General features: G+C 49.2%; 1 protein-coding gene and 1 long non-coding RNA gene across 3 annotated transcripts in view; one reads left to right on the top strand and one right to left on the bottom strand.

The window, feature by feature from the left end:
- The window catches only part of LOC138656761 (uncharacterized), a 58294-nt gene extending 42271 nt beyond the window's left edge, over positions 1-16023 (bottom strand). For both annotated transcript variants that reach the window (XR_011316964.1, XR_011316965.1), the window contains exon 1: positions 15920-16023. This is a non-coding gene — a long non-coding RNA (uncharacterized lncRNA). The remainder of the gene's footprint in view (positions 1-15919) is intronic.
- Positions 15778-27910, top strand: part of MGAT4D (MGAT4 family member D) — a 279960-nt gene continuing 267827 nt past the window's right edge. Inside the window, exon 1 of the mRNA XM_069743979.1 lies at positions 15778-16266. Coding sequence (XP_069600080.1) covers positions 16176-16266 — 91 coding nt within the window. The 5' untranslated portion in view covers positions 15778-16175. The remainder of the gene's footprint in view (positions 16267-27910) is intronic.

Here is a 27910-nt window from a genome sequence, read left to right as displayed (position 1 = left end):
TTTGAAGCATGATATGTGTGAAACGGTTGATGTAACGCTCGCTCTGAGACTGGTTGGCGCGGGCACCTGGGGGTGTGGCCCCACTGGACCACAGACCGGACTTCCCTGGAAGGGGCGTAACTAAGTAGCTTCCTAGGTGTTCGCTGGAGCCTCTGATGGTGAGGTCAGACTTGTGCAATAGGAAGCTACCAGGTACCACTCCAGGGAGGAGTCGGACTGTGGATGCTGATCCCACCGGGGACAAGACACGGGCAGGCAGGCACGGCTGTGACACTGGCTGACAGACGGGTATGGCAGAGGCCCTGACGGGCGGACTGGCTTGACGGAGATACAGGCAGGCAGACGGGCGCGGCTGGCACTCAGGCAGACAGGCGGGCACGGCTGGCACTGGCAGACAGGACTGATACTCTGGTAGGAACTGGTATTCAGATGGATGTGTGGAAACAGGTAAGAACCTGTTCAGACTGGAGAATATAAAGGAACAGGTAGAGACCTGTAGGGAAAGTTGCAGAATTAAGATAGAGCAAGAGTGGAAGAAAAGCTGAATCGCAGGAGGCGGAGTACAAGTAGAAGGTGGAGCTATGAGCAGAGAAGGAGAAGGAAGAGCAAAGAGTAGAGAAGGAGAAGGCAGAGCCAAGGACGGAGCCGCAGGAGGCGGAGCCAAGAGCAGAGACGCTGGAGGCGGAGCCAAGAGTGGAGGCGGAGCCAAGAGCGGAGACGCTGGAGGCGGAGCCAAGAGCGGAGACGCTGGAGGCGGAGCCAAGAGCGGAGACGCTGGAGGCGGAGCCAAGAGCGGGGACGCTGGAGGCGGAGCCAAGAGCGGGGACGCTGGAGGCGGAGCCAAGAGCGGGGACGCTGGAGGCGGAGCCAAGAGCGGGCACGCTGGAGGCGGAGCCAAGAGCGGGGACGCTGGAGGCAGAGCCAAGAGCGGGGACGCTGGAGGCAGAGCCAAGAGCGAAGACGCTGGAACCGCAAGGAGCGGTGCCAGGCGGAACCGCAAGGAGAGAAGCCGTAGAGCAAAGCCACAGAGAGCGGAGCAAGGTCAGAGCAGAGCTGAGAGAAAAGCTGAGAGACACAGAGCCACAGGTTGTGGTAAAACTGAGCAGAGAGAAGCAGAGCCACAGTCAGTGGCGAACAGAGCAGAAAGATAAGGCAGAGGTACACACAGCTGAGTGGGAAATGACTAATGACAAAGAAGGAGCAGGGACGGACATAGACCAGAGTACAGACAGGAACGGACACGGATACACAAACAGAACACAGATGAAGGCCTGCAATAGTGCAGCCCTCAGAGACAGGAAACACACGACCTGGCAGCTCAGTAGCAAATGCTAACTGAGGGGAATAGTTTGCTCAGGCATCCTCCAATGGGTGAGGATGCCTTAAGTATCAGAGGCCTCAAGGCTATTGGCCAGAAGCACCTTAGGGAGGTGCACACAGTCTCAATAAGAATCCGGAGTGGCTGGCGCCGCCCCCCTATGCCCACAGCCAGGAAGTGTACACAGAGCAGGCCGCCATGAAGCACATGGCATGGAACCAGCAGCAGACAGATCTCACAGCATGGCACTGGGTGAGTGAGTAGATGTAACAGGCAGGTGGGGAATGGAAGGCCATGCAGTGATGCCGGCAGGGTTGTTACAGTTGAAAAGTTCCAGGGGGCCGAATGCTTTCGTAAGGCACTGTACATGTATGTGTGTGTGGCTATATACACTGCTCAAAAAAATAAAGGGAACACTTAAACAACAGAATATACCGTAACTCCAAGTAAATTAAACTTCTGTGAAATCAAACTGTCCACTTAGGAAGCAACACTGTTTGACAATCAATTTCACATGCTGTTGTGCAAATGGAATAGACAACAGATGGAAATTATTGGCAATTATCAAGACACTCTCAATAAAGGAGTGGTTCTGCAGGTGGGGACCACAGACCACATCTCAGTACCAATGCTTCTGGCTGATATTTTGGTCACTTTTGAATGTTGGTTGTGCTTTCACACTCGTGGTAGCATGAGACGGACTCTACAACCCACACAAGTGGCACAGGTAGTGCAGCTCCTCCAGGATGGTACATCAATGCAAACTGTGGCAAGAAGGTTTGCTGTGTCTGTCAGTGTAGTGTCCAGAGGCCGGAAGCGCTATCAGGAGACAGGCCAGTACACCAGGAGATGTGGAGGGGGCGGTAGGAGGGCAACAAGCCAGCAGCAGGACCGCTACATCAGCCTTTGTGCAAGGAAGAACAGGAGGAGCACTGCCAGAGCCCTGCAAAATGACCTCCAGCAGGCCACAAATGTGAATGCATTTGCACAAACGGTTAGAATCCGACACCATGAGGATGGTCTGAGTGTCTGAGGTCCACAGATGGGGTTTGTGCTCACAGCCCAACACCGTGCATGATGCTTGGCATTTGCCACAGAACACCAAAATTGGCAAATTCACCAGTGGCGCCCTGTGCTCTTCACAGATGAAAGCAGGTTCACACTGAGCACATGTGACAGACGTGACAGAGTCTAAAGATGCTGTGGAGAGTGATCTGCTGCCTGCAGCATCCTTTAGCATGACTGGTTTGGCAGTGGGTCAGTAATGGTGTGGGGTGGCATTACTTTGGTGGGCCATACAGCCCTCCATGTGCTCGCCAGAGGTAGCCTGACTGCCATTATGTACCGAGATGAGATCCTCAGACCCCTTGTGAGACTTTATGCTGGTGCCTTTGGCCCTGGGTTTCTCCTAATGCAGGACAATGCCAGACCTCATGTGGCTGGAGTGTGTCAGCAGTTCCGGCAAAATTAAGGCATTAAAGCTATGGACTGACCCTCCTGTTCCCCAGACCTGAATCCAATTGAACACATCTGGGACATCATGTCTCGCACCATCCACCAACGTCACATTGCACCAGAGACTGTCCAGGAGTTGCTTTAGTCCAGATCTGGGAGGAGATCCCTCAGGAGACCATCCGCCGCATCAGCAGGAGCATGCCTAGGCATTGTACGGAGATCATACAGGCACATGGAGGCCACACACACTGCTGAGCATCATTTCCATGTCTTGAGGCATTTCCACTGAAGTTGGATCAGCCTGTAACTTAATTTTCCACTTTGATTTTGAGCATCAATCCGAATCCAGACCTCCGTGGGATATTAGGTGTGATTTACATTGATTATTTTTAGGTTTTATTGTTCTCAACACATTCCACTATGTAATGAATAAAGATTTACAACTGGAATATTTTATTCAATGATATCTAGGATATGGGATTTTAGTGTTCCCCTTATATTTTTGAGCAGTGTCTATATATACAGTATATATATATAGGTTCAAGTAAAAAGCAGGCAGCACTCCATATTATCCTGGTTATCTGTGCAGAGTTTATTCAGACCCACATGTCTTCACAACGTTTCGGCTCGACTGAGCCTTTCTCAAGCAGTGGGTAAGCCATTATTGTGCATATATATACATTCTCAGCTATAATCAGCCTCAATTAAAGGGAAACTGTCACCCCGTTTTTTGAGATTGAGCTATAAATACTGTTAAATAGGGCCTGCGCTGTGCGTTACTATAGTGTATGTAGTGTACCCTGATTCCCCATGTATGCTGAGAAATACATTACCAAAGTCGCCTTTTTCGCCTGTCAATCAGGCTGGTCTGGTCAGGTGGGCGTGTTCACAGCGCTCTTTTCTTCCCCAGCTTTCCGTTGGTGGCGTAGTGGTGTGCGCATGTCCAGAGTTCCGACTTCCCTGCGCCCACGTGAAGACACAGCGCGCGATCTGCGCTGTAATCCCTTGCATCGGTGGGGGCGGCCATCTTCCTGGGGCCGCGCGTGCGCAGATGGAGTGCTCTGCTGCACGGGGCTTCAGGAAAATGGCCGCGGGATGCCGCGCGTGCGCATTAGAGATCGCGGCGGCCATTTTCCCAAAGCCGAGATGCAAACTCGGCTTTGGGAAAATGGCCGCCGCGATCTCTAATGCGCACGCGCGGCATCCCGCGGCCATTTTCCTGAAGCCCCGTGCAGCAGAGCACTCCATCTGCGCACGCGCGGCCCCAGGAAGATGGCCGCCCCCACCGATGCAAGGGATTACAGCGCAGATCGCGCGCTGTGTCTTCACGTGGGCGCAGGGAAGTCGGAACTCTGGACATGCGCACACCACTACGCCACCAACGGAAAGCTGGGGAAGAAAAGAGCGCTGTGAACACGCCCACCTGACCAGACCAGCCTGATTGACAGGCGAAAACGGCGACTTTGGTAATGTATTTCTCAGCATACATGGGGAATCAGGGTACACTACATACACTACAGTAACACACAGTGCAGGCCCTATTTAACAGTATTTATAGCTCAATCTCAAAAAACGGGGTGACAGGTTCCCTTTAACCATTAGTGAAACAGTATGTGCACTCGTAATTTACATATAAAAGATACTCATTAATATCATAAGGTGCTACAGTGCATCTCATATTGCCTTTTGTGCTGGTGCTACTATGTGTCATAATCCTTTCACACTTCTTACTTGCGGAGTTGTTTGCTGGCAATGGAGGACATCTTCCTGTTGTTCGGCGTTCTCTAAGCGCAACTGCGCATGTCCGCTACGTCACATCACTGTGCCAGATCGCGGACCAATCCTTAACATCGGCGCCTGCGCCTTAGCGCTACATGCCGCCATCTTGGTAGTGGCTTCTCATACTAGAAGGTCAATTTCTCATATTGATTGCTGCGCCTGCGCATCCTCTGCCAAACGGCACCTGGCTCCACTCTTTACTTGTCAATGCTGCTTCCAGACCATATGGGGCCGTAACAAGCTTATAACAGTATATTACTTTCACAGTATATCCTCATATAGTAGAGCTTATTCTTGTCTCTATGTATTAAAGCCCTATGGACCTTTTCAAAACTTATGTTCGCCCTGACACTCCGGACTTAACCTAGTAATAGCCAATATCCGGAGGTCATACAGTCACATACCCAGCAGCGAGTTAACCCTCTCAGGTCAGCTCGCCCTAAGGATAGGCTGTAAAAAGCGAAAGCGTCTATGTCCCGGCATATAGACTCTACTGAGGTAATAATTAAAGAAAAACTATAATATAATATTTACGCTGCTTTTATTAATCAATCCATGGTCTGACACAGTAGGCAACAAAAAGAAAAACATATGTATAACTATAACTATCTTTAAAGATGTGGATTTTTCTATGTGTCCTCCATGTCCGCACACATTTCTCCGGTGATATTTTGTTCTCATCAGAATATCAGATGAAATCTAGATAAAATTTTAAAATAAATATTAAAAACAAGTAATCACATTACTGACTCCTTAGGACCTAAACATATCGTACAACAGAGTTCATGAATATTATTAAATGATTGTATGCAATTTAAAGTCAGCATTAAGTCCTCCCGGTCTTAAAGTACCGAGTTCATAAATCCACTTTAATTCTTTTTTCTTGAGCATCTGCTCCCTATCGCCTCCTCTTCTCTGTATTGGAACAGTGTCTATGATTTTGCATTTAAGATCCTTCTCAGTATGTTTACAATCAGCAAAATGCTTAGGGACAGGAAGGTCCACTCGGTTTTTTCTTATACTATACCTATGCTGGTTCATTCTCGTTTTGAACTCACATGTTGTTTCTCCAACGTACCATAACTTACACGGGCACATGAGCACATATATAACGTAAGATATCTCTATCATAAAAAAACATTGGACTATGTTAGGGAGATGTTTACCAAAGATACCTGAATTTAAACTGCCACCACTATACTCCTACAAGAGAAGTAGGAACATTAAAGACATGGTTATCCGATCTGATATTGGCCCTAAAAGAAGAGATACCCAGAGATATCTTACAGGTATTAAAAGAAATGGATGTTTCCCTTGTCTTAATTGCGTCAATTGTGCGTACATGGTCAAGGGATCTACATTCGTACATCCAAAAACGGGAAAAGTATATGATATAAAACAGTTCCTTACGTGCAGCTCGGACCACGTTATATATGTGCTCATGTGCCCGTGTAAGTTATGGTACGTTGGAGAAACAACATGTGAGTTCAAAACGAGAATGAACCAGCATAGGTATAGTATAAGAAAAAACCGAGTGGACCTTCCTGTCCCTAAGCATTTTGCTGATTGTAAACATACTGAGAAGGATCTTAAATGCAAAATCATAGACACTGTTCCAATACAGAGAAGAGGAGGCGATAGGGAGCAGATGCTCAAGAAAAAAGAATTAAAGTGGATTTATGAACTCGGTACTTTAAGACCGGGAGGACTTAATGCTGACTTTAAATTGCATACAATCATTTAATAATATTCATGAACTCTGTTGTACGATATGTTTAGGTCCTAAGGAGTCAGTAATGTGATTACTTGTTTTTAATATTTATTTTTCAATTTTATCTAGATTTCATCTGATATTCTGATGAGAACAAAATATCACAGGAGAAATGTGTGCGGACATGGAGGACACATAGAAAAATCCACATCTTTAAAGATAGTTATAGTTATACATATGTTTTTCTTTTTGTTGCCTACTGTGTCAGACCATGGATTGATTAATAAAAGCAGCGTAAATATTATATTATAGTTTTTCTTTAATTATTACCTCAGTAGAGTCTATATGCCGGGACATAGACGCTTTCGCTTTTTACAGCCTATCCTTAGGGCGAGCTGACCTGAGAGGGTTAACTCGCTGCTGGGTATGTGACTGTATGACCTCCGGATATTGGCTATTACTAGGTTAAGTCCGGAGTGTCAGGGCGAACATAAGTGTTGAAAAGGTCCATAGGGCTTTAATACATAGAGACAAGAATAAGCTCTACTATATGAGGATATACTGTGAAAGTAATATACTGTTATAAGCTTGTTACGGCCCCATATGGTCTGGAAGCAGCATTGACAAGTAAAGAGTGGAGCCAGGTGCCGTTTGGCAGAGGATGCGCAGGCGCAGCAATCAATATGAGAAATTGACCTTCTAGTATGAGAAGCCACTACCAAGATGGCGGCATGTAGCGCTAAGGCGCAGGCGCCGATGTTAAGGATTGGTCCGCGGTCTGGCACAGTGATGTGACGTAGCGGACATGCGCAGTTGCGCTTAGAGAACGCCGAACAACAGGAAGATGTCCTCCATTGCCAGCAAACAACTCCGCAAGTAAGAAGTGTGAAAGGATTATGACACATAGTAGCACCAGCACAAAAGGCAATATGAGATGCACTGTAGCACCTTATAATATTAATGAGTATCTATTATATGTAAATTACGAGTGCACATACTGTTTCACTAATGGTTAATTGAGGCTGATTATAGCTGAGAATGTATTTATATGCACAATAATGGCTTACCCACTGCTTGAGAAAGGCTCAGTCGAGCCGAAACGTTGTGAAGACATGTGGGTCTGAATAAACTCTGCACAGATAACCAGGATAATATGGAGTGCTGCCTGCTTTTTACTTGAACCTATGGACTAAGGTTGGCTGCTGGACGGGCTACCTGAAGGCTTTGCACCCGCAGATAAGTGAAGCGCCGTGCTGTTCCTTTTTTTCTACCAGTATATATATATATATATATACTGTATATATATATATATATATATATATATATATATATATATATACACACACATACATGTATATATTATATTACATGGTCAACTTTATTATGCATATTGCCGTCCCTTAGTATACAGTCCCTAACATATTGGATTTTATAGAGCCCTGTTTTTTGTTACATACCTGTTGTGATAGGCAATTCAGTATCACAATGGACATAGCGGTCAGAGCACATACAGTGATCTGACAATAACCCAAAATAATAGAACGAGCTCTGAGACGTGGGAACTCTGCAGACCGCAATCCCTAATCCTCTCCAAACAACACTAGAGGCAGCCGTGGATTGCGCCTAACTCTGCCTATGCAACTCGGCACAGCCTGAGAAACTAACTAGCCTGAAGATAGAAAATAAGCCTACCTTGCCTCAGAGAAATACCCCAAAGGAAAGGGCAACCCCCCACATATAATGACTGAGTTAAGATGAAAAGACAAACGTAGGGATGAAATAGATTCAGCAAAGTGAGGCCCGACTTTCTTAACAGAGCGAGGATAGGAAAGATAACTTTGCGGTCTACACAAAACCCTAAAGAAAACCACGCAAAGGGGGCAAAAAGACCCTCCGTACCGAACTAACGGCACGGAGGTACACCCTTTGCGTCCCAGAGCTTCCAGCAAAACAATTAGACAAGCTGGACAGAAAAAATAGCAAACAAATAGCAAAGAAGAACTTAGCTATGCAGAGCAGCAGGCCACAGGAATGATCCAGGGAAAAACAAGTCCAACACTGGAACATTGACAGGAAGCATGGATCAAAGCATTAGGTGGAGTTAAGTAGAGAAGCACCTAACGACCTCACCAGATCACCTGAGGGAGGAAACTCAGAAGCCGCAGTACCACTTTCCTCCACAAACGGAAGCTCCCAGAGAGAATCAGCCGAAGTACCACTTGTGACCACAGGAGGGAGCTCTGCCACAGAATTCACAACACATACCGTCCTGTCTTGTTAGCTGTATAATGCAATAATGGCTGATGGAGCATGGGAAAGCTTCTTTTCTAAAGGAGGAGCTGATGGACTAGTAGTCTGGTCACCAGCTCCTCCATCAGTAGTCATGTTATATCTAACAAGAGGGGACTATGTAATAAAAGGGGGCGCTGTGAATAACAAGAATACACTATGTAAGAGACAGCACTGTACATAACAGCAGAGGAAGCTGTATAATAAGGGAGGGCATCATATATAACTAGAGAAGATGGTACATAATAAGGGACAGTGTTATACATAACAAAAGAGGAAACTATGTAACTAAGGAGGGTGTTATACATCATAAGTGAGTACACTGTACACTAAGAGACTGTGCTATACATTAGTTAGTACACTACATACTAAGGGACTGTGCTATACATAATAAGTGAGTACACTTTATACTAATGGACTGTGTTAGACATAATTATTGATAGTAACGTCTTCCTCCACTTCCCTCTGTTCCTAAATCCATTATAAATCCCCCTTCCTCCCATCCCAATCCCCCACACCCCTCATTGTCCTCCTCCCCCCACATCCCATTATTGCCCTCTCTCCCACCCCCATGATTGCCATCTTCACCACCTCCATAATTTCTTTCTCCCTGCCACCCCATTATTGCCCATTCCACCACCTCCATCATTGCCTCCTTCCCACCCCCCATCGTCCTTTCCACTGACACATCATTGCCTTCTCCCCCACCACCCCATCATTACCCATTCCGCCATCATTTTCGCCTCCCCCACCACCCTCAGCATTGTACTTTCCACCGCCATCATCATTGTCTTCTCCCCACCACCCCCATCATTACCCATTCCACAACCTCCATTATTGTCTCCTCCCCACCACCCCATTATTGCCCATTCACCACCCCCATCATTGCCCATTACACCACCTCCATCATTTCCTCCTCCCCACCACCCCCATTATTGCCCTTTCCACCACCCCATCATTGCTTTCTCCCCACCACCCCTATCATTGCCCTCTCCGTCAACCCAATCATTGCCTTCAGCCCCATCACCCCCATCATTGCCCTCTCCGTCAACCCAATCATCGCCTTCTGCCGCATCACCCCCATAATTGCCCTCTCCATCAACCCAATCATTGCCTTCTGCCCCATCATTGCCCACTCTGTCAACCCTATCGTTGCCTTCTGCCCCATCACCCACATCATTGCCCTCTCGTCGACCTACACACACACACAGCACCATTCACCTCTCTGCATACACATACACACACACACACACACCTCACCTCACGGTATCCTGAAGCCGTACCATCACCGGCAGCTGCCTGTCTCGCACAGCCATGGCGCTGAATGATGATGTCATTCAGCCGTGCTGCTATGTGAGACAGGGGGCACATATACAAGTCACTAGTTTGACCACACTTAGAATACTGTGCACAGTTCTGGTCTCCGGTGTATAAGAAAGACATAGCTGAACTGGAGCGGGTGCAAAGAGCGACCAAGGTTATTAGAGGACTGGGGGGTCTGCAATACCAAGATAGGTTATTACACTTGGGGCTATTTAGTTTGGAAAAAGGAAGACTAAGGGGTGATCTTATTTTAATGTATAAATATATGAGGGGACAGTACAAAGACCTTTCTGATGATCTTTTTAATCATAGACCTGAGACAGGGACAAGGGGGCATCCTCTAAATTTGGAGGAAAAAAGGTTTAAGCATAATAACAGATGCGGATTCTTTACTGTAAGAGCAGTGAGACTATGGAACTCTCTGCCGTATGATGTTGTAATGAGTGATTCATTACTTAAATTTAAGAGGGGACTGGATACATTTCTGGAAAAGTGTAATGTTACAGGGTATATACACTAGATTCCTTGATAGGGCGTTGATCCAGGGAACTAGTCTGATTGTCGTATGTGGAGTCGGGAAGGAATTTTTTTCCCCAAGGTGGAGCTTACTCTTTGCCACATGGTTTTTTTTTGCCTTCCTCTGGATCAACAGGGCATGTTAGGTTAGGCTATGGGTTGAACTAGATGGACTTAAAGTTTTCCTTCAACCTTAATAGCTATGTAACTATGTAAATCTGCTTGTAACAAAGCATCCTATTCATTTCAGTGAGAAAATGGACTGTAATGCATGTCACAATCTTTCTTAACGCATATTTAAATAAGGTCTCGTATATTCTGTAAATTCACTGTTTCTGTGTGAGTTTTTATAGTGGGTTTCTGAAGCAGAAATGTGTAAATAAACAGCATATTGATATATCATCGTTTATCATTAAAGATGTACCAAAAATCCTGTTAAAAAACGTATAGGCTCTGTGCACACGCTGCGGATTTTGCTGCAAATACGCAGCGTTTCCGCAGCTGCGGGTCTGCAGCAGTTTCCCATGAGTTTACAGTGCAATGTAAACCTATGGGAAACAGAAAACGCTGTGCACATGCTGCGGAAAAAAAACGCGCGGAAACGCAGCGGTTTACATTCTGCAGCATGTCAATTCTTTCTGCGGATTCCGCAGCGGTCTTACAACTGCTCCAATAGAAAACCGCAGTTATTAAACCGCAGTAAATTCCGCAAAAAAAGCAGCGTTTTTGCCCTGCAGATTTATCAAATCCGCTGCAGAAAAATCCGCAGTGGACCATTCTACGTGTGCACATAGTATAAAATGAGTATTTTAGTTTGAAGAAAGTATATGTTATGAACTGGTGGGGGTCTGACTACTGGGACCCCAATAGATCACCAGAACAGAGTGCAGATGGCACTCCGGCACTTCCATAGGGACTGAATAGAGCGGCGGAGGACTATGTGCACTTCCATAGGGACTGAATGGAGCGGCGGAGGACTATGTGCACTTCCATAGGGACTGAATGAAGCGGCGAAGGACTATGTATACTTCCATAGGGACTGAATGGAGTGGTGGAGGACTATGTATACTTCCATAGGGACTGAATGGAGCGGCGGAGAACTATGTATAATTCCATAGGGACTGAATAGAGTGGCGGAGGACTATGTGCACTTCAATAGGGACTGAATGGAGCGGCGGAGGACTATGTGCTCTTCCATATGGAATGAATAGAGCGGCAGAGGACTATGTGCACTTCCGTAGGGACTGAATGGAGTGGCAAAGGGCTATGTATACTTCCATAGGGACTGAATGGAGCGGCAGAGGGCTATATATACTTCCATAGGGACTGAATGGAGCGGCAGAGGACTATGCGCACTTCCATAGGGACTGAATGGAGCGGCAGAGGACTATGCGCACTTCTATAGGGACTGAATAGAGCGGCAGAGGTCTATGTATACTTCCATAGGGACTGAATGGAGCCGCGGACGACTATGTATACCTCCATAGGGACTGAATGGAGTGGTGGAGGGCTATGTATACTTTCATACGGACTGAATGGAGCGGCGGAGGGCTATATGCACTTCCATTGGGACTGAATGGAGCGGCGGAGGACTATGTGCACTGCCACTCCATTCTAGTGGGGATAATAGTGCCCTGCTCTGGTGGTCTGTGGGGGTCTCAGCCTCACCGGTCTATAAGTTATCACCCGTCCTATTCATAGGTGATAATTACTTCTTCCTACCAGAATCCCGAGGACACTATTGGGGCAGATGGAGTACCTAAACCCTGGCAGGATCCGCTACATATGATTGCGGTATTTTATATACTAGTCACACTGGTGAGAACAGATCTGCCTGGAATCATGAAATATGTTGTGCAAAATGAAGACATTATTGCACATAGTGAAATAAAAGAAAAATAAAGAAAAATGTGTCAGATTGTTTTGTTTTCAGCTCATCCCCCAACAAAAACAATTAAGGGGTTACAGAAGCTTTGCCCCATTCCCTGAGCAGAAGCGGAGAGCCTGGATCGTGGAGTCAGAGAGCACGGTCCCTGCAGGTGGTCCTGAGCGCGGTCCTCACCCGTCTGGAGACGGTGTCCCTGGTGTCAGCAGTGCTCCGGGGAACAGCCGTCACCTGAGCTGTCGGTGTCTCAGGTGTCAGCAGTGCTCCGGGGAACAGCCGTCACCTGAGCTGTCGGTGTCCCTGGTGTCAGCGGTGCTCCGGGGAACAGCCGTCACCTGAGCTGTCGGTGTCCCTGGTGTCAGCGGTGCTTCGGGGAACAGCCGTCACCTGAGCTGTCGGTGTCCCTGGTGTCAGCAGTGCTCTGGGAAACAGCCGTCACCTGAGCTGTTGGTGTCCCAGGTGTCAGCAGTGCTCCGAGGAACAGCCGTCACCTGAGCTGTCGGTGTCCCTGGTGTCAGCAGTGCTCCGGGGAACAGCCGTCACCTGAGCTGTCGGTGTCTCTGGTGTCAGAAGTGCTCCGGGGAACAGCCGTCACCTGAGCTGTCGGTGTCCCTGGTGTCAGCGGTGCTCCGGGGAACAGCCGTCACCTGAGCTGTCGGTGTCCCTGGTGTCAGCGGTGCTCCGGGGAACAGCCGTCACCTGAGCTGTCGGTGTCCCTGGTGTCATAAGGCTCCAGGGAACAGCCGTCACCTGAGCTGTCGGCGTCCCTGGTGTCAGCGATGCTCCGGGAAAAGCCGTTATCTGAGCTGTCGGTGTCCCTGATGTCAGCGGTGCTCCGGGAACAGCCGTCACCTGAGCTGTCGGTGTCCCTGGTGTCAGCGGTGCCCCAGGGAACAGCCGTCACCTGAGCTGTCGGTGTCTCTGGTGTCAGCGGTGCTCCGGGGAACAGCCATCACCTGAGCTGTCGGTGTCCCTGGTGTCAGCAGTGCTCCGGGGAACAGCCGTCACCTGAGCTGTCGGTGTCCCAGGTGTCAGCGGTGCCCCGGGGAACAGCCGTCACCTGAGCTGTCGGTGTCCCTGGTGTCAACGGTGCTCTGGGGAACAGCCGTCACCTGAGCTGTCGGTGTCCCTGGTGTCAACGGTGCTCCGGGGAACAGCCGTCACCTGAGCTGTCGGTGTCCCTGGTGTCAGCGGTGCTCCGGGGAACAGCCGTCACCTGAGCTGTCGGTGTCCCTGGTGTCAGCGGTGCTCTGGGGAACAGCTGTCACCTGAGCTGTCGGTGTCCCTGGTGTCAGCGGTGCTCCGGGGAACAGCCGTCACCTGAGCTGTCGGTGTCTCTGTTGTCGGCGGTGCTCCGGGGAACAGCCGTCACCTGAGCTGTCGGTGTCCCTGGTGTCAGCGTTGCTCCGGGGAACAGCCGTCACCTGAGCTGTCGGTGTCCCTGGTGTCAGCGGTGCTCCGGGGAACAGCCGTCACCTGAGCTGTCGGTGTCCCTGGTGTCAGCAGTGCTCCGGGGAACAGCCGTCACCTGAGCTGTCGGTGTCCCTGGTGTCAGCGGTGCTCCGGGGAACAGCCGTCACCTGAGCTGTTGGTGTCCCTGGTGTCAGCGGTGCTCCGGGGAACAGCCGTCACCTGAGCTGTCGGTGTCTCTGGTGTCAGCGGTGCTCCGGGAACAGCCGTCACCTGAGCTGTCGGTGTCCCTGGTGTCATAAGGCTCCAGGGAACAGCCGTCACCTGAGCTGTCGGCGTCCCTGGTGTCAGCGATGCTCCGGGAAAAGCCGTCACCTGAGCTGTCGGTGTCCCTGATGTCAGCGGTGCTCCGGGAACAGCCGTCACCTGAGCTGTCGGTGTCCCTGGTGTCAGCGGTGCCCCAGGGAACAGCCGTCACCTGAGCTGTCGGTGTCTCTGGTGTCAGCGGTGCTCCGGGGAACAGCCGTCACCTGAGCTGTCGGTGTCCCTGGTGTCAGCAGTGCTCCGGGGAACAGCCGTCACCTGAGCTGTCGGTGTCCCAGGTGTCAGCGGTGCCCCGGGGAACAGCCGTCACCTGAGCTGTCGGTGTCCCTGGTGTCAACGGTGCTCCAGGGAACAGCCGTCACCTGAGCTGTCGGTGTCCCTGGTGCCAGCAGTGCTTCGGGGAACAGCCGTCACCTGAGCTGTCGGTGTCGCTGGTGTCAGCAGTGCTCCGGGGAACAGCCGTCACCTGAGATGTCGGTGTCCCAGGTGTCAGCGGTGCCCCGGGGAACAGCCGTCACCTGAGCTGTCGGTGTCCCTGGTGTCAACGGTGCTCCGGGGAACAGCCGTCACCTGAGCTGTCGGTGTCGGCGGTGCTCCAGGGAACAGCAGTCACCTGAGCTGTCGGTGTCCCTGGTGCCAGCAGTGCTCCGGGGAACAGCCGTCACCTGAGCTGTCGGTGTCCCTGGTGTCAGCAGTGCTCCGGGGAACAGCCGTCACCTGAGCTGTCGGTGTCCCTGGTGTCAGCAGTGCTCCGGGGAACAGCCGTCACCTGAGCTGTCGGTGTCGCTGGTGTCAGCAGTGCTCCGGGGAACAGCCGTCACCTGAGCTGTCGGTGTCCCTGGTGTCAGCGGTGCGCCGGGGAACAGCCGTCACCTGAGCTGTCGGTGTCCCTGGTGTCAGCGGTGCTCCGGGGAACAGCCGTCACCTGAGCTGTCGGTGTCGCTGGTGTCAGCGGTGCTCCGGGGAACAGCCGTCACCTGAGCTGTCGGTGTCCCTGGTGTCAGCGGTGCTCCGGGGAACAGCCATCACCTGAGCTGTCAGTGTCCCTGGTGTCAGCGGTGCTCTGGGGAACAGCCGTCACCTGAGCTGTCGGTGTCCCTGGTGTTGGCGGTGCTCCAGGGAACAGCAGTCACCTGAGCTGTCGGTGTCCCTGGTGCCAGCAGTGCTCCCGGGAACAGCCGTCACCTGAGCTGTCGGTGTCCCTGGTGCCAGCAGTGCTCCGGGGAACAGCCGTCACCTGAGCTGTCGGTGTCCCTGGTGTCAGCGGTGCCCCAGGGAACAGCCGTCACCTGAGCTGTCGGTGTCTCTGGTGTCAGCGGTGCTCCGGGGAACAGCCGTCACCTGAGCTGTCGGTGTCCCTGGTGTCAGCAGTGCTCCGGGGAACAGCCGTCACCTGAGCTGTCGGTGTCCCAGGTGTCAGCGGTGCCCCGGGGAACAGCCGTCACCTGAGCTGTCGGTGTCCCTGGTGTCAACGGTGCTCCAGGGAACAGCCGTCACCTGAGCTGTCGGTGTCCCTGGTGCCAGCAGTGCTCCGGGGAACAGCCGTCACCTGAGCTGTCGGTGTCGCTGGTGTCAGCAGTGCTCCGGGGAACAGCCGTCACCTGAGATGTCGGTGTCCCAGGTGTCAGCGGTGCCCCGGGGAACAGCCGTCACCTGAGCTGTCGGTGTCCCTGGTGTCAACGGTGCTCCGGGGAACAGCCGTCACCTGAGCTGTCGGTGTCGGCGGTGCTCCAGGGAACAGCAGTCACCTGAGCTGTCGGTGTCCCTGGTGCCAGCAGTGCTCCGGGGAACAGCCGTCACCTGAGATGTCGGTGTCCCAGGTGTCAGCGGTGCTCCGGGGAACAGCCGTCACCTTACTTGCCGCCGCCGGTAATGTGTGAATGGAGCCTTAGACGCAGGATTGCATTACCTCCGAGCACAGAGAGGAAGTCAGGGAGGGGCCGGCAGCCAGTGTCTGCGGGAGACCATTACACTGAGGCAGCGGCCGGGGACGGAGTCCGCTCAGAGGAGGAGCACACCCATCGGGAAGAGAAGCCGGCACACTCACACCGGCTGATCACTGCCCGCCCACCTGTGACTGCGGAGGGGGCTGCCTCCGGTACATACAGCGCCGCCGTGCAGGTGCGACCAAGGAGCTCCGTGCAGAGGACCGGCTGCTATGTGAGATGAGGTGCAGGAATGGCAGTCTGCTGACAATATGCTGCTTGGCCGCTGTCTTCTCCCTGTCATGGTACACAGCCTGGTACAGAGACAAAGGTAAGGTCTGCGGGGCAGGGAGCGCGGCTCCTCAGCGCCCTTATGTCATGTCGGCGGATACACCGCACCTGCTGGTTCCCTGCTGCCCTCTGCCTGCGGTGTCCACTGTTAGGAAATCCAGTATGCTAGATGGAAGCGTGCATGGAGGTGGTGTGATGTGTGCTCTCACAGGGCATGGGCACTGCCGCTCTACAGGGCATTAGTCCTCTCTACAGGGCATTAGTCCTCAGCCTGAGCACTGCCGCTCCACAGAGCATTAGTCTTCAGCCTGGGCACTGCCGCTCTACAGGGCATTAGTCTTCAGCCTGGGCACTGCCGCTCTACAGGGCATTAGTCTTCAGCCTGGGCACTGCCGCTCCACAGAGCATTAGTCTTCAGCCTGGGCACTGCCGCTCTACAGGGCATTAGTCTTCAGCCTGGGCACTGCCGCTCCACAGAGCATTAGTCTTCAGCCTGGGCACTGCCGCTCCACAGGGCATTAGTCTTCAGCCTGGGCACTGCCGCTCCACAGAGCATTAGTCTTCAGCCTGGGCACTGCCGCTCCACAGAGCATTAGTCTTCAGCCTGGGCACTGCCGCTCCACAGGGCATTAGTCCTCAGCCTGGGCACTGCCGCTCCACAGGGCATTAGTCCTCAGCCTGGGCACTGCCACTGCACAGAGCATTAGTCTTCAGCCTGGGCACTGCCGCTCCACAGAGCATTAGTCTTCAGCCTGGGCACTGCCGCTCCACAGGGCATTAGTCCTCAGCCTGGGCACTGCCGCTCCACAGGGCATTAGTCCTCAGCCTGGGCACTGCCGCTCCACAGAGCATTAGTCTTCAGCCTGGGCACTGCCGCTCCACAGGGCATTAGTCCTCAGCCTGGGCACTGCCGCTCCACAGGGCATTAGTCCTCAGCCTGGGCACTGCCGCTCTACAGGGCATTAGTCCTCAGCCTGAGCACTGCCGCTCCACAGGGCATTAGTCCTCAGCCTGGGCACTGCCGCTCCACAGAGCATTAGTCCTCAGCCTGGGCACTGCCGCTCTACAGGGCATTAGTCCTCAGCCTGGGCACTGCCGCTCTACAGGGCATTAGTCCTCAGCCTGGGCACTGCTGCTCTACAGGGCATTAGTCCTCAGCCTGGGCACTGCCGCTCCACAGAGCATTAGTCCTCAGCCTGGGCACTGCCGCTCTACAGGGCATTAGTCCTCAGCCTGGGCACTGCCGCTCTACAGGGCATTAGTCCTCAGCCTGGGCACTGCCACTGTATAGAGCATTAGTCCTCAGCCTGAGCACTGCCGCTCCACAGGGCATTAGTCCTCAGCCTGGGCACTGCCGCTCCACAGAGCGTTAGTCCTCAGCCTGGGCACTGCCACTGTATAGAGCATTAGTCCTCAGCCTGGGCACTGCCGCTTCACAGGGCATTAGTCCTCAGCCTGGGCACTGCCGCTCCACAGGGCATTAGTCCTCAGCCTGGGCACTGCCGCTTCACAGGGCATTAGTCCTCAGCCTGGGCACTGCCGCTTCACAGGGCATTAGTCCTCAGCCTGGGCACTGCCGCTCCACAGAGCATTAGTCCTCAGCCTGGGCACTGCCGCTCTACAGGGCATTAGTCCTCAGCCTGGGCACTGCCGCTCCACAGAGCATTAGTCCTCAGCCTGGGCACTGCCGCTCTACAGGGCATTAGTCCTCAGCCTGGGCACTGCCGCTCTACAGGGCATTAGTCCTCAGCCTGGGCACTGCCGCTCTACAGGGCATTAGTCCTCAGCCTGGGCACTGCCGCTCCACAGAGCATTAGTCCTCAGCCTGGGCACTGCCGCTCCACAGAGCATTAGTCCTCAGCCTGGGCACTGCCGCTCTACAGGGCATTAGTCCTCAGCCTGGGCACTGCCGCTCTACAGGGCATTAGTCCTCAGCCTGGGCACTGCCGCTCTACAGGGCATTAGTCCTCAGCCTGGGCACTGCCGCTCCACAGGGCATCTAAGGATCTCGGCTATTAGTTGAGATGAATCTGTGGTACCCTTTATGTACATGCTCAGCAGGGATCAGTGCTGTGGGGTTGGAGTTAGAGGTTTGGGTTACTGACTCCTGCTGTAAGGTTCTTGGCTGTTGTGACTTTATATTTATAAGGGTGATTAGTGTTGGTAGAGAAGTCTTTTGGGTTTGGTCCTCACTGGTATACAAGTCAGTAACAAGGTGTCACTTGTTGGCATATAAAAAGATTGCAGATACAATAGTTTTAGCAACTCTTAAATAGTGTAAATGGTTTCATATTTTCCTCGCCAGACTAGTTGTTGGGATGTGCAGAAACTCACACCTAATAAAACGAATGCCAATGAAGGCTTTTCATAGAATGTTGGAAGGGACATCCTTGGTCTTCGTGTCCAACCCCCTGCTAGATGAAGGATTCACTAAACCATCTCCGACAGATACTGTTCAGCCTCTGTATCAAGACTTCCATTGAAGGAGAGCTCGCCACCTATCGTGGCAGCCTGTTCCATTATTAGGCCCCCTTCACACGTACTAGTGAGATCCGCGTGTCCTTTGCTGTCTGTGTTTACCATCCTTGTGACACGTACCGGTGCCTTGGAAAAGCAGTAAAGTTTGCGCTGATCCCAGGCCCCGGATACTGAAGCCAAAAAGCCGTCATTGTTGCTTGTTCTCCTTGAGATCAGCGTGACCAGGTGCCAATGATGGGAGTTGTATTCAGCACCCCCTGTGTAAAATGAAGAATTCAATTAGAAAAATGGTGTAGGATCCAGTGCTATTTTCATAACCAGCAGAGGGAAAGCCCACCGCTGGAGACTGATATTAATGTGAAAAGGGGCAATATCCCAAAAGGTTCCCAGGCTATTAACAGGTCACAGCTGTTTGCTTAGCCTTACCTGGAGAGTGTATGGGGACCCCCCAAAAAATGATGCTTAAGGAAAATGCTGGCGGTGGTTTTCTTTGTGTTTTTCAAGTCCTCTTTAACTATATCTTAGCTAGTGAGCAGATTGGTGAGATTACATTTAGCTGCTTCACCTTCGAATCCTAAAGGGGTGAAAAGATGCTCATAAAGACTGAATACATGATGCACATCAAGTCGTTCCAAGAATCAGTACTGCGTGTTTGCAGCTTGTGTTGTGGAAAGTTTTGAAACTAATCTTATTGATCTAAGAAATACTTCATTCAGATGAATGGAATCATTTTTAAGTTGCAGAAATTTCTCAGAAAAACCAACAAACCTACAGTGTGGGAATTCCCCCTTAGACTGCTACCCCATCAGTTGTACACTTCCTTGTGCTGTACATCTATACATATGGAAGCATAAAGTTTCACTGATCCATACACGCTTCTGTTTTAAAAACTGGTCTATGTGCCCGATACAAGAGCATATTCTATATGCCTTCATGTTGTAGACTTCTCCATTAAAGTCTGTGGGGATCAGTTAAAAATGGATGAAAAACAGAAGACACTCTTTTTACTTCAGTGTTCCATTATTAATGGATCCATTGCTAACAGTCAATTGCTCAAAAAAGTTTACCTCCTTCAATATTTAAAAATGGATGAGAAAAAAAATGGATAAAAAATGGATGACACATGTTAGGGTACTTTCACACTAGCGTTTTTTTAAATCCGTCACAATGCGTCGTTTTGCAGAAAAAACGCATCCTGCAAAAGTGCTTGCAGGATGCGTTTTTTCCCCATAGACTTCTATTGACGACGCATTTGCGACTGATTGGCACACTTCGCATCCGTCTTGCGACGGATGCGTCGTGCTTTGGCGGACCGTCGGGAGAAAAAAACCCAACATGTAACGTTTTTTTCTCCCGACGGACCGCTTTTTCCGACCGCGCATGCGTGGCCGGAACTCCGCCCCCACCTCCCCGCACCTTACAATGGGGCAGCGGATGCGCCGGAAAAATGCATTCGCTGCACCCATTGTGCAATGCAGCAAAAGCTAGCTTCGGAATCTCTCCCCGACGCATTGCGACGGGGAGATTCCGACGCTAGTGTGAAAGGAGCCTTAGAAAACAGTCTTGCTTTCTCAGTTGTACATACTTAGGACTCTTGAAGATATCCGTGAAATTTGGTCCAAGCACAGACCGCAATGCATAGACTGTCATTGGGTCTTCCAAACCGAACGCGAGAGCCTTCTGGGCACATATAGTTTCATAGTTTTTAAGGTTGAAGGTAGACAAAGTTGATGTCGATCAACCTATAATCTAACATGTTGATCCAGAAGAAAGGAGTTGCTAATTGCCCCTTATTAGGGACAAAATTCCGTCCCTACTTTACATATGGCAATCAGACAAGTTTCCAGGATCAACGTCCCATCAAAGAATCTAGTGCCCATAACCTGCATGAATATTTATTTTGTGAAAGGCATCCAGGCCCTCCAGGTACTTATGTAGTGAATCAACCATTACACATTATCATGTAGCAGAGCGTCCCATAGTCTCACATTTAACAGTAAAGGATTTGCATCTGTGATTTGATTAAACTTTTTTTCCCCACAGAGGGACAAAATTAAAAACTTGGATATGGTCACTGGCTAACCTTTTTATTTATTAAAAAAAGTCTACAATTGAGGAAGCTTTTCCTTATCAATTATACCGTAATGAGGAAACCTATCATATGGAAATAAACTTAAAGGGGTTGTCCCACGAATAAAGTACATTATAGCTAATAGATTTTAGAATAAAATTGGCACATAATCACAAGTGGGGCATACTGGAATAATATAATCTGTTATGTAAAAGTAGTAATAAGCAAATGACCCAGTGTCCTAATTTAAATGTAATAACAAAAGAATAAAAAATCTTGAATTAATAACTGATACAGAGAATAAAGTATGATGCCAGCAAAAGTGCCCCCCCCCCCCTTAAACGCAGCATTGATACCCCCACAGTGAATTTCTCCACAGTACCCTACACACAGATGGTATGATGAACCTTAACGAATTATGACCCTATGAATAATGGACACCACATAGTTCTACATACAGAATATTGGGCCCCACATAGACATCAGTGTTGCGGACCAAATATAATCACTCCAAATAAACATCTAAAAGGCCTAAAGCTAAAAATGACACATTTCCTTATGTATTTTAGAAAAATATTATATTTTTTTTACATTTTAAAAATTACAGAAAGGATAATGGGCCAATGCAAAAGTTTGGGCACCAATTCAGATTTGTGTGCTCAGAAAACTTTGAACAAGGTAACAATCCTTAATTAGTTTGTTAGGGTTTTGTTTTTATTTCACTATTATCATTGAGTAAGGCCAGGTGATGCAAATTTCCCAGCTTTATAAAAACCCATCCTCCTCTAACCTTGTGCCAAAAACTGCAGCCACGGTTCTTCTAAGTAGCTGCTTAGCATTTTGAAAATGGTGGAGGCCCACAAAGCAGGATAAAGCCATAAGATGATAGCAAAGCGTTTTCAAGTTGCCCTTTCCTCAGTTTGAAATGTAATTATGAAATGGCAATTAACAGGAACAGTGAAGGTCAAGATAAGGTCTGGAAGACCAAGCAAAATTTCAATTAGAGCTGCTGGCAGGACTGCTAGACAGGCAAATTAGAACTCCCGCTTGACTGCAAAATACCTTCAGAAATATTTAACAGACTCTGGAGTTGTGGTACATTGTTCTACTGTTCAGAGACACCTGCACAAATATGGCCTTCATGGAAGAGTCATCAGAAGAAAACCTCTCCTACGTCCTCACCAGAAAATTTGGTGCCAGAAGTATGCAAAAGAACATCTAAACAAGCCTGATGCATGTTGGAGACAAGTCCTCTGGCTGATAAGGTTAAAATAGAACTCTTTTGGCCACAATGATCAAAAGTATATGTGGGGAAAAAGGGGCACAGAATTTCAGGTAAAGAACATCTTGCCGACTATTAAGCATGAGGGTGGATTAATCATGCTTTAGAGTTTCATCGCAGCCAATGGCATGAACATTTCACAGGTAAAGGGAAGAATGGAATCAATGTAATTTCAACAAATTCTTGACGGAAACATAACACCATCTGTAAAGACGCTGATGTTGAAAACAGAATGGCTTCTACAAATGGATAATGGTCCCAAACACGTCAAAATCCACAAGAGACTACCTGAAAAGGCACAAGCTAAAGGTTTTACAATAACTCTCACAGTCGCCTGATCTCAACATCATTGAAAATCTGTGGCTAGACCTCAAAATAGCAGTGCATGCAAGACGACCCAGGAATCTCACAGAACTGGAAGAATTTTCCAAGGAAGAATAGATGAAAATCCCTCAAATAAGAATTGAAAGACTCTTGGCTGGCTACTAAAAACGTTTACAAGTGGTGATACTTGCAAAAGGGGTGTTGCTAGGTACTAACCATGCAGGGTGCCCAAACTTTTGCATTGGCCCATTTTCATTTTGACCAGGGGTGCCCAAACTTTTACATTCCACTGTAGATGATGCACTTTTGTCACTGTGGCAGACTTCATTGTAAAAAGATCAGTAGAAAGATGTCTTCTGTACAGTCCCTTCATATATTTGTACATTGTAATAAGATTGCCCCTAAGCCTTCATTTTTACAAATTGAATAATCCCAAGTTTGATAACCTTTCTTGCGTTTCTGTCCACAAGTTCCCTTAATAACCTCAGTTGCTTTTCTCTGCACCTGCTATAGTTCAGCTATGTTTTTCTTTTGTACACAGTATTCTAAGTGTGACTGCATTAGTGACTTGTATAGAGGCAAAACTATGTTCTTGTTATGAGTATCTATGCCTCTTTTAATGCATCCAATTATTTGTTTATTTGCCTTGGCAGCAGCTGCCTGGCACTGATGAGTAACGTTTAATTTGCCATCCACCCACACACCCAAGAATTTTTCAGTGACTGTTTCACCCAGTGCTTTACAGTTTAGCACCTTATTATTTCCTCAGCCCAAGTGCATGACCTTACATTTATCTACATTAAACTTCAATTTCCATTTTTTCAGCCCAAACCTCCAGCGTGTGTAAATAATTTGTAATATTATAATCCTGTGTTCATTACCTTGGAGTGTTTAGTATCATCTGCAAATATTAAAATTCTACTGTGTATGCCCTGGGTTATTAATAAATACCGTATGTTAAAATGAAGAGGGCTCAATACTGACCCCTGTGGTACCCCACTGTTTACTGTGACCCAGTCAGTGTGTTCCATTAATAACCACCCTTTGTTTCCTAGCACTGAGCCATTTGTTAACTCGGTCACACATATGTTCCTCTAGTCTCATTGCTCTCCTTTTATGTACCAACCTTTTATGTTGTATCAAATGCATTTGAAAAGTCCAGGTGGAGGGCATCCACAGCGTTACCGTCAAGGCTGTCCAGTTCAAGATAGGTAACCCTTGGACAGGTCAAGCATTGTGGTATGTGCTCGGACCAAATTTCGTGGATGCCTGCATGAGCCCTTAGGCTTCTTACTTTTATTTAGTCACCTTTTTAAAATGCATGTAAAAAACCTAGCAGATCAAAATTTTAGTAAGTACTTTGTTAGTCTTTTGCACGCACTTTTAGTGACTTTTTATTTGGCATTTTCAAAAAGTGGTTTTCCATGAATTTCAGAAGTTCTATTGGAAGCCATTGAAGAAAAAAATGTCTATAAAAACAATGCGTATTTTTCGGACTATAAGATGCACCGGACCATAAGACGCACCCCAAATTTGGGGTGAAAATTGCAGAAAAAAGATTTTTTATAAGATGGGGGTCCGTCTTATTGTCCGAATTTACAGTATCTTACCTGAGGGCTGGCGGTGGCAGAGCAGGGTCACAGGAGGCAAGGTGTCGGCAGAGGTGGGGTGGTGCTGGGATGAGAAGGTGCTGGGATGAGGAGGTGCTGGGATGAGGAGGTGCTGGGATGAGGAGGTGCTGGGATGAGGAGGTGCTGGGATGAGGAGGTGCTGGGATGAGGAGGTGCAGTGAGAGGTATGGCGTGAGAGGGGTCCCAGGCTTACTGTGCAGGCAATGCAGGCTTACCGTGGCGGCAGAGGTGCGGTGGCAGAGGTGCAGCGGCAGAGGAGGCGCAGTAAGCGGGGTCCCTTTCCCCGGTATGGTGATGCAGCAGCCCGGTAAGCAGGAGAGACGGGTGAATCCTGTTGTTATCGGTGGGCGCGGCCATCTTCCTGAGGCCGCGCGTGTGCAGATGAAGCGCTCTGCTTCCCGGGGCTTCAGGAAAATGGCCACGGGAGGCCGCGCGTGCGCAGATGGAGATCGCGGCGGCCATTTTCCTGAAGCCCCGGGAAGCAGAGCGCTCCATCTGCGCACGCGCGGCCTCAGGAAAATGGCCGCCACCACCGATAACAACAGGATTCACCCGGCTCTGCTGCATACCGGGCTGCTGCATCACCTCACCGGAGAAAGGGACCCCGCTTACTGCGCCACCTCTGCCGCTGCACCTCTGCCACCGCACCTCTGCCGCCACGGTAAGCCTGCATTGCGACTATTAGACGCACCCCCCATTTTCCCCCCTTTTTTGGGGGGGAAAAAGTGCGTCTTGTAGTCCGAAAAATACGGTACCTGTTGGCATGCATCGTTTTGATGTGAATGCAACGGTCTCCAAAAACACTGCGAGAAATGCTCCATTTGAAACCCATTTGTAAATTCTTAAAGTTGAACCATGCGCATACAGGTAACACTTTTGTATACGTTATCTCTTGTTAAGGTGAAGGTTCACCTTTGAACACAACATATTGTTTGTATAGTAAATATATATAAATAGTGTATAAAAACCACTGATAAGTAACTGTGTGAAAAGATTGTACTGTACTGATTCTGGGTTGTAAACCTGCATTGTGGTCCAGAGCTGAATTCCCAGTTTTGCTGGTCGTCATTGGTAACACTCAACAAACTTGTTACCTGACTACACAAACAAACTATACTTTTAAGAATGCAAATGATTTTTAGCAAGCGGAGGTGAGGCACTATGCCAGAAAAAATGCTGGAAGGTGCTGAAGCCAGAGGAACTGCGACTCTTGTTCTAGCCTGCAGTATATTTTCTCAGGATTTTTAATTATCTAAAATTAGCAAAAAAAATGTCAAATTCCTGTAGAACTTGCACTTCAAACACAATCATATAATCACCATTCTACTGACAATCTTCAGTAGAAGTGTGAAGAGATCCAGAGTGTGTAAAATATATAATTATTAATAATCCCTTGAAAATAACAACAATAGAAAAATGCAGAAAATGTCTCACAAAAGGAGGCGCCACAAAAATTCATAAACATAATACATCATAAATTAAAACAAGGTACACCCTGTTATGAAAGGTAATTCAGTACCACAATGGACATAGAGGTCAGCGCACATACAGTGACCTGGCAATAACCCAAAAAACAAGAACGAGCTCTGAGACGTGGGAACTCTGTTGACCGCAATCCCTAATCCTCTCCAACCACACTAAAGGCAGCCGTGGATTGCGCCTAACGCTCCCTATGCAACTCGGCACGGCCTGAGAAACTAGCTAGCCTGAAGATAGAAAATAAGCCTACCTTGCCTCAGAGAAATACCCCAAAGGAAAAGGCAGCCCCCACATATAATGACTGTGAGTTAAGATGAAAAGACAAACGTAGAGATGAAATAGATTTAGCAAAGTGAGGCCCAACTTTCTGAACAGAGCGAGGATAGGAAAGGTAACTTTGCGGTCAACACAAAACCCTATAAAAACCACGCAAAGGGGGCAAAAAGACCCTCCGTACCGAACTAACGGCACGGAGGTACACCCTCTGCGTCCCAGAGCTTCCAGCAAGCAGAAAAAAACAAATTGACAAGCTGGACAAAAAAAACAGCAAACAAATAGCAAAGAGGAACTTGGCTATGCAGAGCAGCAGGCCACAGGAACGATCCAGGAGGAAACAGGTCCAATACTAGAACATTGACTGGAGGCCAGGATCAAAGCACTAGGTGGAGTTAAATAGAGCAGCACCTAACGACTTCACCACATCACCTGAGGAAGGAAACTCAGAAGCCGCAGTACCACTTTCCTCCACCAACGGAAGCTCACAGAGAGAATCAGCCGAAGTACCACTTGTGACCACAGGAGGGAGCTCTGCCACAGAATTCACAACAGTACCCCCCCCCCTTGAGGAGGGGTCACCGAACCCTCACCAGAGCTCCCAGGACGACCAGGATGAGCCATATGAAAGGCACGAACAAGATCGGGAGCATGGACATCAGAGGCAAAGACCCAGGAATTATCTTCCTGAGCATAACCCTTCCACTTAACCAGATACTGGAGTTTCCGCCTTGAAACACGAGAATCCAAAATCTTCTCCACAATATACTCCAACTCCCCCTCCACCAAAACCGGGGCAGGAGGATCAACAGAAGGAACCATAGGTGCCACGTATCTCCGCAACAATGACCTATGGAATACGTTATGTATGGAAAAAGAATCTGGAAGGGTCAGACGAAAAGACACAGGATTAAGAACCTCAGAAATCCTATAAGGACCAATAAAATGAGGTTTAAACTTAGGAGAGGAAACCTTCATAGGAATATGACGAGAAGATAACCAAACCAAGTCCCCAACCCGAAGTCGGGGACCCACACAGCGTCTGCGATTAGCGAAACGTTGAGCCTTCTCCTGGGACAAAGTCAAATTGTCCACTACATGAGTCCAAATCTGCTGCAACCTGTCCACCACAGTATCCACACCAGGACAGTCCGAAGACTCAACCTGCCCTGAAGAGAAACGAGGATGGAACCCAGAGTTGCAGAAAAACGGTGAAACCAAGGTAGCCGAGCTGGCCCGATTATTAAGGGCGAACTCAGCCAAAGGCAAAAAGGACACCCAGTCATCCTGATCGGCAGAAACAAAGCATCTCAGATATGTTTCCAAGTTCTGATTGGTTCGTTCGGTCTGGCCATTAGTGTGAGGATGGAAAGCCGAGGAAAAAGACAAGTCAATGCCCATCCTACCACAAAAGGCTCGCCAAAACCTCGAAACAAATTGGGAACCTCTGTCAGAAACGATATTTTCTGGAATGCCATGTAAACGAACCACATGCTGGAAAAACAATGGCACCAAATCAGAGGAGGAAGGCAATTTAGACAAGGGTACCAAATGGACCATCTTAGAGAAGCGATCACAGACCACCGAAATGACTGACATCTTTTGAGAGACGGGAAGATCTGAAATAATATCCATAGAGATATGTGTCCAAGGCCTCTTCGGGACCGGCAAGGGCAAAAGCAACCCACTGGCACGAGAACAGCAGGGCTTAGCCCGAGCACAAATCCCACAGGACTGCACAAAAGTACGCACATCCCGCGACAGAGATGGCCACCAAAAGGATCTAGCCACTAACTCTCTGGTACCAAAGATTCCAGGATGACCAGCCAACACCGAACAATGAACCTCAGAGATAACTTTATTCGTCCACCTATCAGGGACAAACAGTTTCTCCGCTGGGCAACGATCAGGTTTATTAGCCTGAAATTTTTGCAGCACTCGCCGCAAATCAGGGGAGATGGCAGACACAATTACTCCCTCTTTGAGGATACCCGCCGGCTCAGATACACCCGGAGAGTCGGGCACAAAACTCCTAGACAGAGCATCCGCCTTCACATTTTTAGAGCCAGGAAGGTATGAAATCACAAAGTCAAAACGGGCAAAAAACAACGACCAACGAGCTTGTCTAGGATTCAGCCGCTTGGCG

This window comes from Ranitomeya imitator, chromosome 1 (assembly GCF_032444005.1).
Source record: "Ranitomeya imitator isolate aRanImi1 chromosome 1, aRanImi1.pri, whole genome shotgun sequence".
Lineage (NCBI taxonomy): Eukaryota > Metazoa > Chordata > Amphibia > Anura > Dendrobatidae > Ranitomeya > Ranitomeya imitator.
This window is presented reverse-complemented; position numbering and strand designations above follow the sequence as displayed.